This window comes from Rhinolophus hipposideros (genome assembly GCF_964194185.1).
Source record: "Rhinolophus hipposideros genome assembly, chromosome: 12".
NCBI lineage: Eukaryota > Metazoa > Chordata > Mammalia > Chiroptera > Rhinolophidae > Rhinolophus > Rhinolophus hipposideros.
In genome coordinates this window covers 32,201,390-32,215,343 of record NC_138058.1, presented here as the reverse complement: position 1 = coordinate 32,215,343, position 13,954 = coordinate 32,201,390, and the positions used below count along the sequence as shown (strand labels likewise).

At 36.4% G+C, this 13,954-nt stretch overlaps 1 protein-coding gene across 4 annotated transcripts in view; it reads right to left on the bottom strand.

Moving 5' to 3' along the window:
* Positions 1-1,171: 1,171 nt before the first annotated feature.
* Positions 1,172-13,954, bottom strand: part of VPS54 (VPS54 subunit of GARP complex) — a 94,933-nt gene continuing 82,150 nt past the window's right edge. For all 4 annotated transcript variants that reach the window (XM_081069332.1, XM_081069330.1, XM_081069329.1 and 1 more), the window contains exons 21-23: positions 6,469-6,576; positions 4,214-4,308; positions 1,172-1,813 (exon numbers count right to left, since the gene is read on the bottom strand). In XM_081069332.1, the coding sequence (XP_080925458.1) occupies positions 1,708-1,813; positions 4,214-4,308; positions 6,469-6,576 (309 nt within the window). In that variant the 3' untranslated portion in view covers positions 1,172-1,707. The remainder of the gene's footprint in view (positions 1,814-4,213; positions 4,309-6,468; positions 6,577-13,954) is intronic.

Genomic DNA, 13,954 nt, shown 5'->3' with positions numbered 1-13,954 from the left:
ATTTCCATAGAAATTAAACTTGAAGGTATTTAGTACCTTTAATTTAGTTCTAAAGCTGGGATGCCTGCCATGCCTTCCACAGACTCTCCATTTATTGAAACAAAGCGGTGTTTCTTTTCCCAGCTGAAGGGGAAGGGCTGGGTAGAGGTAGAGCATTTTTTTTCCATCCTTGTTCTCTAGTATAGAGGGTGGGGTATAACGTTATAAAAAGTTCCCTTGAAGCTTCATTTCTTGAAGCTTGCTTGTTGTCACTGAAAAATATTCACGAAAAACCTTTCAAATCAGGTCTACTGGTAGTTTAATTTGTGGCTTTTCTCTAAAAATCAATTACATTTTCCAATTCTCCCATACTTGTTTTTGAGTAGGCTGCTTGTTTAAAGTTTACTGTGTACACACGTTAAAAAAAAAGTTGTCTTTTAAAGTCTGGTAATTTTTTACAGCTTTATTTTAAACAATTTAAGAACCAATGACATACCTCTGTAATGATAAAGGAAAGAAAACAGGCTTTCCTTTTAGGAAACTGAAGCGCACACATAGACTACTCCGTTGTACATAATCACCACAGGTTAGGCACTCTGACAGCTTAGGCAGGAATCCTGGTAGGTGAGGCACAGGCACTTGCATTTGTAGAGTGCTGCTGATTTTAATTTTGAAGGTAGGGATTATAAAAATCTCTAAATAACTTACTCACCACCTTATATTTCTGGCCCCAACACAGCAGCCTATATTTTAAAAGTTCTATTTCTCCCTGGTCTTTGTTCATATACGCAGCAAAAGTAATTTAAAAACAAGAACCCAAGGGAACCATATTCTGTATGTTACCGAAATGTTAAAATGAGAACTCATAAGTAGGCAGAATATACAAAAATGTATTCTTACCTCTGCTAGAAATAAGGCAAAAAAGAAAAAAACTTCATAGATATTTTTATAAAAATACAACTATTAAACTGCAGGCTTTCGTATACCACTTCTGAAAAGTATTTAAACTAGTTGCATAAATAAACGCCAATATCTTATTCTTAATGGTTACTTGTGATCATCCTTTCAAGTATTTAGACTATTCAGGAAGGCTTTACCCAGCTGACATACAGCAGTGGTTAGAAAGATTAAATATGCGACATACGAAGCCTGAATCCACATTGGTCACTAAAACAAAAATTGAATTCCTAAATCCAAGCAATCAAAAGATGTTTATTTTTTATAGAAAGATCTGTAAAAAAATAATTTTTCAAACAGCTTTACTTTCATAGAGAAAACTTTCTACAGAGGTTGACTAAGATTTTAATATTTTAAATTGTACCATCATTAAATAAGGTGGGACACCATATGAATTTCATTGCACTGAAAGAAATGCAAAGCATTTTTTAATATAAAGTATACAGAGCATTCTAGTCAACTACAGCTGTGTTACAGCTATGTGTTCTTTTGGATTTGGTCCAAAGAAACCTGAGTCTGTTTCCAGAGAGAATGAAAAATGTTATAGACACCTGATCAGTTACTCCTCACTGAAGGAAGCACAAAACTGGCATTCCTTGTCGATCCCCACTGAATCCCAGTTTCCCAACACTGATACTTTCCTTTGCCCCTTTCCCTACCCCGGTTCACTTTGGGTTCCAGGTTCAGTTCTTGAATCACAGGCATCCATATTTTCTTCTCAAGCACATACATCCCATGGTCAGATAAGCTGCCCAGTTTTCCAATATGTCATCACCTCTTCTGTTCCCAGATCTCAGCCATATTTAGGTCCAAATCTTTAAGGCCTTTTAAGGCTTGAAGATTTCCAGTGTAAAAAGCTACATCTGCTGTGACCAATCTAAACATGGAGAGAAAATTATTTTTAATCTCACACTTTCTATTCAGATAATTAAAATAGCAATGCTTACAGGGGCTTATCCTAGCAGCTAAACTATTATTTAAAATTCAGATTTCCTAGGGACAATGTCAATATATCTTAGCAGGATTCTTGCTATCATAGACCATCTACTGTTCTATTTCAACAATAAATATCTTTAAAAAGAATAAACCAATGCAGCTTGGATTCGGTTTCATAATTGATTCTGCCCAACATAATAAAGACATCTTAGAATGAAATAAAATAGAGAAAAATAACAGGTTAAATTAAAATGTTTCTGTGATCAGTTGTCATTAGACTATACATGCATATAACTAATAAAATCACAGTACTAATATGACAACACTTGATGAAAAGAGAATTACACCTTTGAGCACTGAGCTGTCACATTAATGCCTATACCTGAAAAATCACAGCAAGAAAGCTCAGATAAATATCAAAGCTGCATGCAAAACAGAGACTGGTCTGATTAAATGTGTATTTTGAAAGACGTAGCCCATGGAGAAACAAATAAGAGACCTTGATTTAGTAGTCTGTAAAAGACAGGAGGAAGTCCAGCTTTAATATTTTACTGAACACGTAAGTTCTAAGTATTGCCTAAGGGTTGGGGGAAAGAGAATGAGACTTGGGATGGGGTCAAGGGGACTTCAACTTCATTTGGAATGCCTTTTTTTTTTTAACATGATAGACATTTTTTTCAAGTGAAAATGACATGTTAATCAATTCTAAGCAGGAATACAAATACTGTTTATATGTCTATTTTTAAAATATAATAGAAAAAAGTCACAAAAGAAAAAGTAAGTACAGTCCTGAGAAGGGGAACTAGGAAGCAACTGCTTAATTCCTCTTGGGGTAGTAAAAATGTTTGGTGTTCATTGCACAGAAGTGGTTGCGAATGCATTTAGTGCAATTGAATTAACTGTAAAACAATTAAAATTCTATGTATGTGAATTTCACTTTGAAAAAAAGAAAACATACATTTTTATAGCCATCACAGCAAAAAATCCTTTCAAGCAGTTGATTAGGTCTTTGGCTAGTCCATAGGTTAATTTTCAGGGAATTCTTTCAAGGGATCAAAGACCTGAATCAACTCACACAGAATTAGTGTCTTGGAAAGTATGTGAGTGAAGCTCTCTAAGGTTGTACTGACCTCCACATCGCTATATTACAAAAAAACAAACGAAAAACCAAAAAACAGGTAATGAGTTAGTTTGCATGCTTCAGAACTATTGGTCTCAGAAAAATTAACCAACCCAGATATAGTTAGGGGAATAAAAGTAGAAGGGTGGAGTGGGGCTTAAAAATATTGTTGCTTTTTTTGAATAGTCTCTGAAAGGTACTTAGTGTTCATTATACTATATTTAAACTTTTCTGTGACTTTGAAATTAACAAATCTTTAAAAAAAGGGGAAAAAAGAATCAGGTAATAATAATCAAGGGGGTAAATCAGAATTTTGCATAAAACTCCTAAATTCAGCCTGGCTGACTAAGCAGTCTAAAGCTTCCAAACAGTTTTTGCAAAATCAATTTAGTATACTTTTTTTTTTTAAGGGCAAGGTCAACTTCTGACTCCAAAATACACTTTTTTCATTTGTTCCTATATGTTTGAAATTTAAGCCTGAAACTCCTTTAATATGGAATAAAATATTTTATTCCTAAAAATCCAAGGAACAGGTAACACACTAAGGAAATCATATTAAAGTGTAACTGCATGATCATTGCTTTGCATTTTGTGTAATCTTTTCCCCGTATCTTTATGTACATTGCTCTTCACAAAAACCTTGTGACAGAATTTTATATTATCATCCCTATTTTCAAATCTCAGAAAATTAAGGCTCAGAGAGGGTAAGTGACCTCAAAGTTATACAGCTAGTAAGTGGCAGAATTTAACCCAAATTTTCTTATTCTAAAGCCTATGTTTTTTCTTATACGCCACACGATTTCACCAATAATACATACAATTTGTTAAATGGCTTACAATAAAGTACGTACATATACATACTTATTTTTTGTTAACCCTGTGAAGGAATTAGGTAGATTTTATCCTTCTCATTTTCTAAATAAGGCACAGCTACAAAGTAGGAGTTTGAGTCCTGTCTGGATAGGGGGAGACTACTGGGTAACCTGAGGAGGTGACACTAACTAATCCACACTGCCTCAAAACGGACGCGTAAGGTCAGTTAAGTAATTGACCATTTATAAGACACTTTAACATAGACAGAGATAAAAAGGAAGAGTTCACTGATTTTATAATTTTTGAGCCCCAGCATGATTATAGTGAAAAAGGAGAGAGCATAATGAATAAAAACGAATCAAACAATTTGATATGTGAGTATGTGGTAAAAATATGTTGAAAACATACCCATTTTGAGGTCCTCCATCATTTATCACATTTAAGTGAGATAACTGCTTTTTCAAGTGGAGTTTGTAACTTGCATTAATTCTTAAAAATAACATCTGGAAAAAAAAGAAAATTACGTTTCTTAAATCTCTACTGAAATAGAAGACATAAATAGGTTATAAATGTCAAATCAAATAAATTTTTTTAAACCTTTGTTTTGGCATATGCTTTTAAAATGCCCCTTTGTTAAGTATTTTATTGCTATTTCAGTATAGTATTTGTTCTTAGTTGGATAAAAAGCTCTTTCCCCCTTTTCAGCAGTATTTTTTTTAATGATAGGACTTATCACTGCCATTACGCCCCTTAGAAGAAGTCCTCTGAAAAATGCAAGTAGAATTCAACCATGACAGGAATAAAAGAATAAAAACAATGGAGAATTCTGTAGTATTTTAACTAGGAACTTGATAGAGAAAGCAAAAAAAGTCTCAATGGTAGAGGCAAAGATACCTTCATCCTTTTAAGATGGTAAAATAATTTGAAAGTATTTTACTGCTCCTGTAGGCACTTTTTAATGCAATGCCCAACACTTCTTTGGGAAATACCTGACCTGAAATTACATATAATTAATCTATGGAAATGGTTTTGTGGAATAACATTTTCTATGGGAAAAATATGTAGAAAGTCATCTATGGAAAAGCTTTGTAGAATTACTGGTATTCAAGTGACAATACTGACAAAATCTATCATTTTTGCCCAGCTTTGACAAGAATTCCCTTTAGATTATGACGTAGATAAAAACACGTGAAATACTGTATGTCCGTCCAACTGCCTGACCTGGCTACGCCTCACTCCAGAATAAGAACCCAGATGGCAAATCCAGAAGGTCACAAAGTCAGAGGTAGAGGATCTTATATGTGGAATGAAAAGGATGGCTTGGCTTAGGAAGAAATGAGAAAGGAAAAAAGAGACCTGAGTGGGCGCTCCATATCTTATGGCTCCACCTCAGTCCGCACTGAGCCCCAAAGCAGCTGGATGATATTTAATCATGAGGTCAGTATGATTAATGAAAACTACAGAAGCATGAAGAAAAATGGTAATAGCTAGTATAGGATGGAAGTCTGAGGGGACATGGGAAAGGAGACTAGCAGGAGCGAGAGCAGGCCTGAGACACTAAGGAAGCTACCCTTTGCTCCTAAATACCATTTCCATGTATTGAACCAATTAGAGACAAGCTGAAATAACAAACTTGTCTGAATAGCAAAAATCCCAGTGAAAGTTAAATTTATTAGTCATACAATAAAGAGACTTGTATAACACTGTATCATTCTACAACTAGGCTTGAATGAGATCACCTGATATAGAGGGAATAAACTAAGATGGGTAAAAGACAGACTGGGGAAAAAAGGAATGCTGGAAACTTGGAAGTACTAAGGGGGAAACGAGGGGAGTGGGGAATAGGTGTGTCACTGAAGAATGAAGAGATCTGATAATACTCTGACAGGAAGACAGTAGGGACAGTGGGTGGATACTTCATAGGTGAGAGATGATAAAGACTACCCGTTTTGCTACTTTTCCCAGTTTGTGCCTACCGTGTTTCCCCGAAAATAAGACCTAGCCGGACAATCCGCTCTAATGCGTCTTTTGGAGCAAAAATTAATATGAGACCCAACCGGTCTCATATTATAATTATATTTTAATTATAATTTAATTATAGTAAACTAAAACCAGGTCTTATATTAATTTTTGCTCCAAAAGATGCATTAGAGCTGATTGTCTGGCTAGGTCTTATTTTCGGGGAAACACTGTATTACAGATCACTTATACTGGTCTAATAAATGTTAATGATAAGGCATATTGACTGGGTTACTTTCTTGTCATCTCATTATTAACTCTATCACTAGTTCTTCCCCTATCCAATTTGGATTATAATCATAGTAACATAATTTATATTCCTTGATAAATGCCAACTCTGACTTTCAAACTAATAATGTAACGAACGATTTAAGTAAAATCTGGGCTTTCTAATACTCAATGGACAAACAGAAAACTGCTTTTTAGAATTGCTGACTATATAGCAAGGTTATTACTGCTCTGAATAAGGGACAATTTGAAGTCAGAAATTTTTATCCATGTTTCACAAATCAATATAACAACTGGAAAAATAATATTAGAATATGAACTAAGCTTAATTGTGCCAAAAGCCTGTAAAACACTGCAATTCTACATGCATATTATAGGTTATATATTAAAATGTAGTATGAGGAATTACTACTCACTTGTGTTTGTTCTTCTGGAAGGAGATCAAATATAGCTTCATGCATTTTTGCCATTTGCTTACAAATATTCCTGAAACAGGCAGAAGGAACGGGAGCTTTCACCTCATACTGGCAGAGAAAAATAATAAGAATTATGTTCGTGTCCTCTGGATTGCATACTGTCCCCAGTATTCCCTAAAACAAATGTTTTCTGCCCCTACTCTCTCACTCTGATATACTTGCATACAGTGCTCAAGTTCACACTTCAACTATAATCTGAGCTACTCATGCAAATCTGAAGAACTTTTCATTAAGTATCCTAATCTACTTTGAAAGCCAGTATAACCTTGTGGCTAAGAATATAGGCTGCTTTCCTTAAGATAGATTGCTAGGGTTCAAATCCCAGCTCTTCCCGTTCTTAGCTATGTGACATTGGACAAGTGACTTCATTTCTCTGTATCTCAAAGGGCTCCCTGTGAGGATTTAAAAAGATGGCTCAAGAGAAACAGTGGCTTCCTTATACAAAGTAAGTACTCAAAAAATGTTAGCTACTAATCTGGCTCAATATACAATGATGAATCATTAAAATGGGCCCTACAAATTAACAGATTATTTTTTAAACATGATTTTAAGAATGGGTCTGCATGATCATATCCGAAATCAATATAACTCTGGCACAATTAAAATGTTCTTTTTCTTTTGTAGGTAGGCCAATATAGTAATCGTATTTACCCTAAGGTTAAGGGAAGACTTTTTCTGCAAAGACCTATACTGAAAATTTAAACTTAGGTAAATTCATTTTACTATTCTCACATCTGGAACAACATACTGGCATGATTTATATAATCATCTTTTGGCCCACATTTTAGAATTTACAGCTTAAATTATATACCATTTTTAAGACAAATGGGCTAAACTATATTTTAAATGTACTAGTCTTACGTAGTTTATTAAAACGATGAATTCCAATATACTGCTGTAGCAGAACCATGTAGAAGTCACCAAGATACTGGACTAAGATAAGCAAAGTGGTAAGATAAGCAAAGACAAACTAAGACAAACTAAGATAAGCAAAGACAAACCCAAGGGTTTGTCTCTCTACGGCCTAGAAATATATCAAAGATCTCTTTATCTTTCTTATTAATAACAGCTATAAGATAATTCATATACCATAAAATTTATCCTCTTAAAGTATACAATTAACTTTTTTTAGTAAACTCACAGTTACACAACCATCACCACTAATTTCCAAACATTTTTATCACCCCAAGAAGAAACCCCATATCTATCAGCAGCCACTCCCTATTCCCCCGGCCCCTCAGCCCTGGCAACCACTAATCTCCATAAATGGAATCATACAATATGTGGCTTTTCGTGACTGGCTTCTTGCACTTAGCATAATGCTTTCAAGGTTCATCCGTGTTATACCATGTGTCAGTACAGTACTTCATATTTTTTATGGCTGCATGATATTCCATTGTATGAATACCATCGTTTATCCAATCATCAATTAATGGACATGTGGGTTATTTCCACTTTTTGGATATTATGAATAATAATGCTGTGAACAAGCATGGACAGGTTTTTGTGTGGGCAAATGTTTTCAATTCTCTTGGGTATATACCTAAGAAACGGAATTACTGGGTCACATGGTAACTGTTAACCTTTTGAGGAAATGCCAGAATGTTTTCCTAAATGGCTGTACCATTTTACAATCCCACCCAGCAGTGTCTGAGGGTTCCAGTTTCTCTATATCCTCACCAACATTTGTTATTGTCTGTCTTTTATTTTAGCCATCCTAGTGGGTATGAAGTGGCATCTCATTATGGTAACATCCCCTTATCTTTACCCCCCTGTACTGGATTGAATAGTATCTCCCCCAAATTCATGTCCACTTGGAACCTCATGAGGTCATACTGGATTCGAGTGGGCCCGAAATCCACTGACTGGTGTCTTTATAAAAGACAGGGAAATTTAGACAGAGACACACAGAGGAAAGATGGCCACCTGAGGAAAGAGGCAGAAATTGGAGTGATGCATCTGTAAGTCTAGGAATAACAACAATTGACAGCAAGCACCAGAAGCTAGAAAGAAGTGGGGGATTCTTCACTAGTGCCTTCAGAGGGAGCATAGCCTGGCTATATTTTGATTTAGGACTTCCAGCCTCCAGGACTATGAGAGAATCAACTTCTGTTTTAAGCCACTCATCTGTGGTAATTTGTCATGGCAGCCCTCGGAAACTAGCACACTCCCCCAGCAAAACCTTCCTTCACCCCTGCTTTCCCTAAAGATATTCTTTCCATCTTATCTTCACCATCACATTTCTTTAGTCACCTAAGCTTAATATTGTATTACTTTATATTCTCAACCCTTAAAACTGATCCTTGCTACCACCCAAACCACCTTCCCCTATTAACAATCTTCTGAAATTTCTTTCTGGAAAAAAAGAATCACTAAAGATGTCCTAACTTCCCAATTTAGTAACTCTTCCAGTTCCCCTTCCTCACTGCTCTGCAGTATTTCACACACTCACACTCTTCTCAGGTAGCACAATGACTTCCTGGTTCCTCTCCTAACCTTCCTCTTCTTCCTCTCCTGCCCTTACGTGCAAAGCTTCTTCATGCCTCCTTTATGTTCCCCTCTTCTCTCTTATCAATCTCTCAATCTCATGATTTCCAATATATCTCTAGTCCTGAATCACTTTATTGAGTTTGTCACACATTTCCTAGGTGTTCCATTCCATAACTAAGTTTACCATGAGCTTTTCCAAAACTGCTCTTCTTACCTGTTTCAACTACTATTGCTGGTATTACAATCCTCCCGGTCACACAGACTTGAAATCTCCCACTTTAAGTTTTGATTCCTCCTTTTCCTTGTTCCCTTGTATTGAATCAGTGACGAAGTCTCATCAAATGTACTTTACAATTATCCTGCACATTAGACAGCACTCTAGGTCAGAGTCGCGCAGCCTCTGCACTACGGACATTTTAGGCTCCATAAGTCGTTGTAGGGGCTGCCTGTGCGTGACAGGACAGTCGGCAGCATCCTCGGCCTCTCCTCGTCACCGTATCCTACTCCCCCAAAGCGGGACAACTAAAAATGTTCCCAACATTTCTGAATGTCCTTTGGGGGACAAAAGTGTCTCAGCTGAGAAACACCACCCTAGGTGAAGGCTTCAATACTTCTGACCTGAAAAAATGTCGTAGCATTTTCATGAGTCCAGATATTAGTCCAACAAACATTTACTAAAACTACCATTTACTAAACTATAGTTAGCTCTGAATAAATGTTTTCTTGGATGTGTGTACGTACATGTATGTGTCTATAAGTACACAAGAATGTACATGTATGTGTGTGTACGTATGTGTGTGTATGTATATGCTTGAACAAATGGGCCAGACTCTGCTAGCTGGAGTGTACAAAGATGAAGCAGAGGTAGTCCCTTTGGGGAACTGACTGGCTAAAAGTTGGTTGGTGTTCCAGAAAGTGGACACTGCACACTACAGGAATATGAGTGAAGGACATTTAGGCAATTACAGAGGTGGCCTCCTTAGCAGCACACCTGCTTAGGCTGCTGAGCCTTCAAAGGAAAAAAGTTAAGTAAAAGCATTACAAATAGAGGACAGGACACATCACCTCAAATCCATTCTACGTACTATCTGATTAATCCTTCTAAAATGTAGAAGGAGTCATGTGATTCATTAATTTAAAAACTTTTGGGTTTTGCCTCTGTCTATAATTTAGAAAGCTGCCAGAGCACGCTGCTACTACCCTAACCACAAGAAAAAACTGGAATGATTTATAAAATCATAACTGTTCTAGAACCCATCAGAGAAAAGAGGTCACGAAAACCAAGGGAAGTAATTCCAAAGAGTGACAAGGCCCCCTGAGGACACATGGGACACAGGAACTGTCTCACTTTTGGCAGAGCAGAGGACGAAGCGGTGACTACATACAAGCAAATAAGAAGAAAACAACATTTTAGCAAATTCTCAAAGGCCAAACATGGACTAGCATAAGTTTAGGGGAGTTTGCACTCACTCACAAGGTTCTTCAGCAGGTGTACTCAAAAAACCTTGGGGTCAGGGAGGGAGACCACAGAGAGTCACTCTCAGTAGCACAGGCAAGCCGGAGATGGCTGCCATTAGGGAAAAGTAACAAATGCGACTCACTTCCCTGAACCCTTCTCTTACACAAAGCAAAATCCTTAAGTCGCTGAGTAGTCACTAAACTCTTTCATTCCTGGAGCCACTGTGTGAGGGGGTAGAAACAAAACATGCCTGTTCCAGAGGGAAGGAAGAAAAACACCGTAAGCCCAGCATCCTATACCCATCAAAGCAGAGGCTGGCTACCCCTGGAGTAGGGATAGGAACACTGAGAAGGCTTCGCATCAAAATCATTACCTGACTTCAAGATTTATAATGATGCTATAGTAATTAAGACAATGCGGTAGTAGTGTAAAGACAGACAAGGTACGATCAAAAAATGCAGTGAATGTTTAAATTTTTAAAAAAATTTGTTATAGTAAAAGACACATTGCCATTAATCCCCCTCAGAATACTCCCTCTCACTTCGAACACACTTATCCCATCATTCTTGCCACTTTCTGAAGCAGATCTGGAAGTCCTCTTTCGTGCCTTTAGTTGTGCTGTTGTGGCTGCCTCGATGTCTTGAATCGATTCAAAACATTTACATGGTTATTTTGACTTTTGGGAAGAGCTAGAAATTGCATGGTATCAGATCCCATGAATAAGGTAGATGAGGACACACCATAATGTTTTTATTTGACAGAAACTGCTGTATCAGAAGCAATTTGTGACATGGAGCATTGTGCTGATGGAGGATGATTTCTGGCACACTTTAAAACACACTTTCTCTGAACCATAACTCACACCCAACTGATTGCACCAAACAAGCTGAAACTTGTCACACACTGTTACTAAGGTTCGACGTGCTGCTTCCTGTATTGAAAATCCCTGCCTTTCCGTTGGATGGCACTTGGCAGCAGCATTCACCGTATTTTGTGATCACAATGGAAAGGCTCCATGTCACACATTGCTTCTGGTATGGCAGTTTCTGTCACACTTCTGGCTCTTCCCCAAAGTCAAAATGACCATGAAAGGTAAACATTTTGAATCAATTCAGGACATCGAGGCAGCCATGACAGCACAAATAAAGACACTCATGAAAGAGGACTTCTAGAACTGCTTCAGAAAGTGGCAAGAATGATGGGATAAGTGTGTTCGAAACAAGGGGGAGTATTTTGAGGGGGATTAATGGCAAGTACTGTAACAAATTTGTTTTTATTTAAACATTCACCATATTGTTTGATCACACCTCCTATAGATCAATAGAACAGAATATAGGGTCCAAAAGTAGACCCACACAAAAACAGTCAATCGATTTTTGACAAAGATGCCAATGGAGAAAACGACAGTCCCTTCAAGAAAAGGTTCGAGAGCTAGAAAAAAAAAAAGCAACATTGACTCATACTTTGCAATACAGTTCACTCTTGAACAACAACATGGGTATGTCCACTTATACACAGATTTTTTAAAATTCTGTGATGTTCAAGGGTCAACCTTTTTTGATCCACAGTTGGGAATTGTGGATGGGGAATGCAGACTGTAGTTAAGTTTTTGCAGAGTCAAAAGTTATATGCAGATTTTCAACTGTCTGGGTATGGGGGTGAGGAGTGTCCCTAAACCCCCATATTGTTCAAGGATCAATTGTATATACAAAAATCAAGTAGAAATGGATCACAGACTCATATATAAAGCCTAAAACAATAAAACTTTTAGAAGAAAGCACTGGAAAATATCTTAGTAACTTGGGTTATCCAAAAATGTCTCAGGATAGGACATACGAAACGTGAACACAAAAGAAAAAAATGATTAAACTTAAGTTCATTGAAATTAAAAACTGCTCTTGAAAATGTTAAACAACTGTTAAGAAAAAGAAGAGATAAGCCATTTAAGCACTAGACAGAAGGCTTCTTCACCCTTGTGTATCCGTTACCTAACACACTTTAAAAGAATGAATGAGTGAATGAGTAGCCAGAGCACAATTAGATGTTAGTGTTTCATTCTATCCAAGCAATGGTACCCTTACTTATTAGCTTCTTAGAATCAGCCTATGTTGTATTACTGTGTTAGGCTCCTTTCCCCAAATTAAATTTTCAGATAAGAAAATGGAAAGCTAAAAACTGAGAGGCTAACCCAAACCAATCACCGTCTGTTATTTTGGTATGAATTAAAAACACAGCCAAACTCCTGGGCAACCCATGCAGAACAAAAGGCAAATAAGGCAGGGAGCGGGAAAGAGATACTTGTTAATAAGAGGAGAACAAAACATGTCAGGGTAAAAGGAGAAGTCATTGGTGGGGAAGGTAGTAGAGAAAACACTAAGTTGCAATAGTCACCGCACATTCTTAACAAAAAAAAAAAGAGAAAATATGTGGAGGGGGGCGTTCGAAATTTATAAAAGACTTACGAGACATAATTAACTAAATGGAATATATAGACCATGTAAAAGTCTTTGTTCAAATAAGTTACTGTAAAAAGACATTTTGGGACAATTGATAAGTTTCAAGTAGGAATAGATATTAGATGATATTACTGTTAATTTTGTTAGGTGTGATATGGGATAGTGATTTTATAAGTGGTCTTAGATTTTAGAAATACATACTGAAGTATTTAGGGATGAAATATCACAATGCCTCAAATTTGTTATAAAATACTTTAGCAAAAAAAGCAAAATGTTAATGACTATTAAATATAGGTGACAAATAAACGGGAAGCTCATTAAATAATCCTTTTTTTCTTTGACAAAAAAAAATAAAATAAAATGAGTTGTCACAGGAAAATGTCTAGCCATAGTTCCAATTCTTGTTTAAAAACTTTGGATGACCAAAATGATAAAATAAAGTTCGAGTTTTAAGAGTACTGGCACTTTTTGGGTTTTGCTTCATTATATTCCATAGCTTATTACTAGTTCCACTATTTAACACTGACTTTATTCTACATTGTTAGGTGTTTATAGTCCTGTGCCTTATTAGATGGTAAACTTCTTGAGGACAGTCACAATGCATTATTTATTGACTTCTGGTACACACAAGAATGCCATGTATCAAAAGGAAACCGGTGGACTAGCACTGCTTTTGTTAGCTTGTACTTGGCAACCATGAAGAAAATAAAGGATTTCTACACAGCAATAATTTTTAACCAAACAAAACTGGAAACTAATTTAACAGGCATTATATAATATAGGTATGTTTACACATAACTATGAATTTCTTAAACTTCTTTAAAGAGAAGCATAAAACATCTACCTATGTCATCTATCAATTACCCTAGAGGTTCTTACAGTGTGGTCTGGGGACACCTCGATGTCAGACTCTTTCAGGGAATCTATGAGGTAAAAACCATTTTTGTAAGAATACTAAGATGTTATTATCTTTTTCATTCTCATTTTCTCATGATTGAATAGTGGAGATTTTTAGATGACA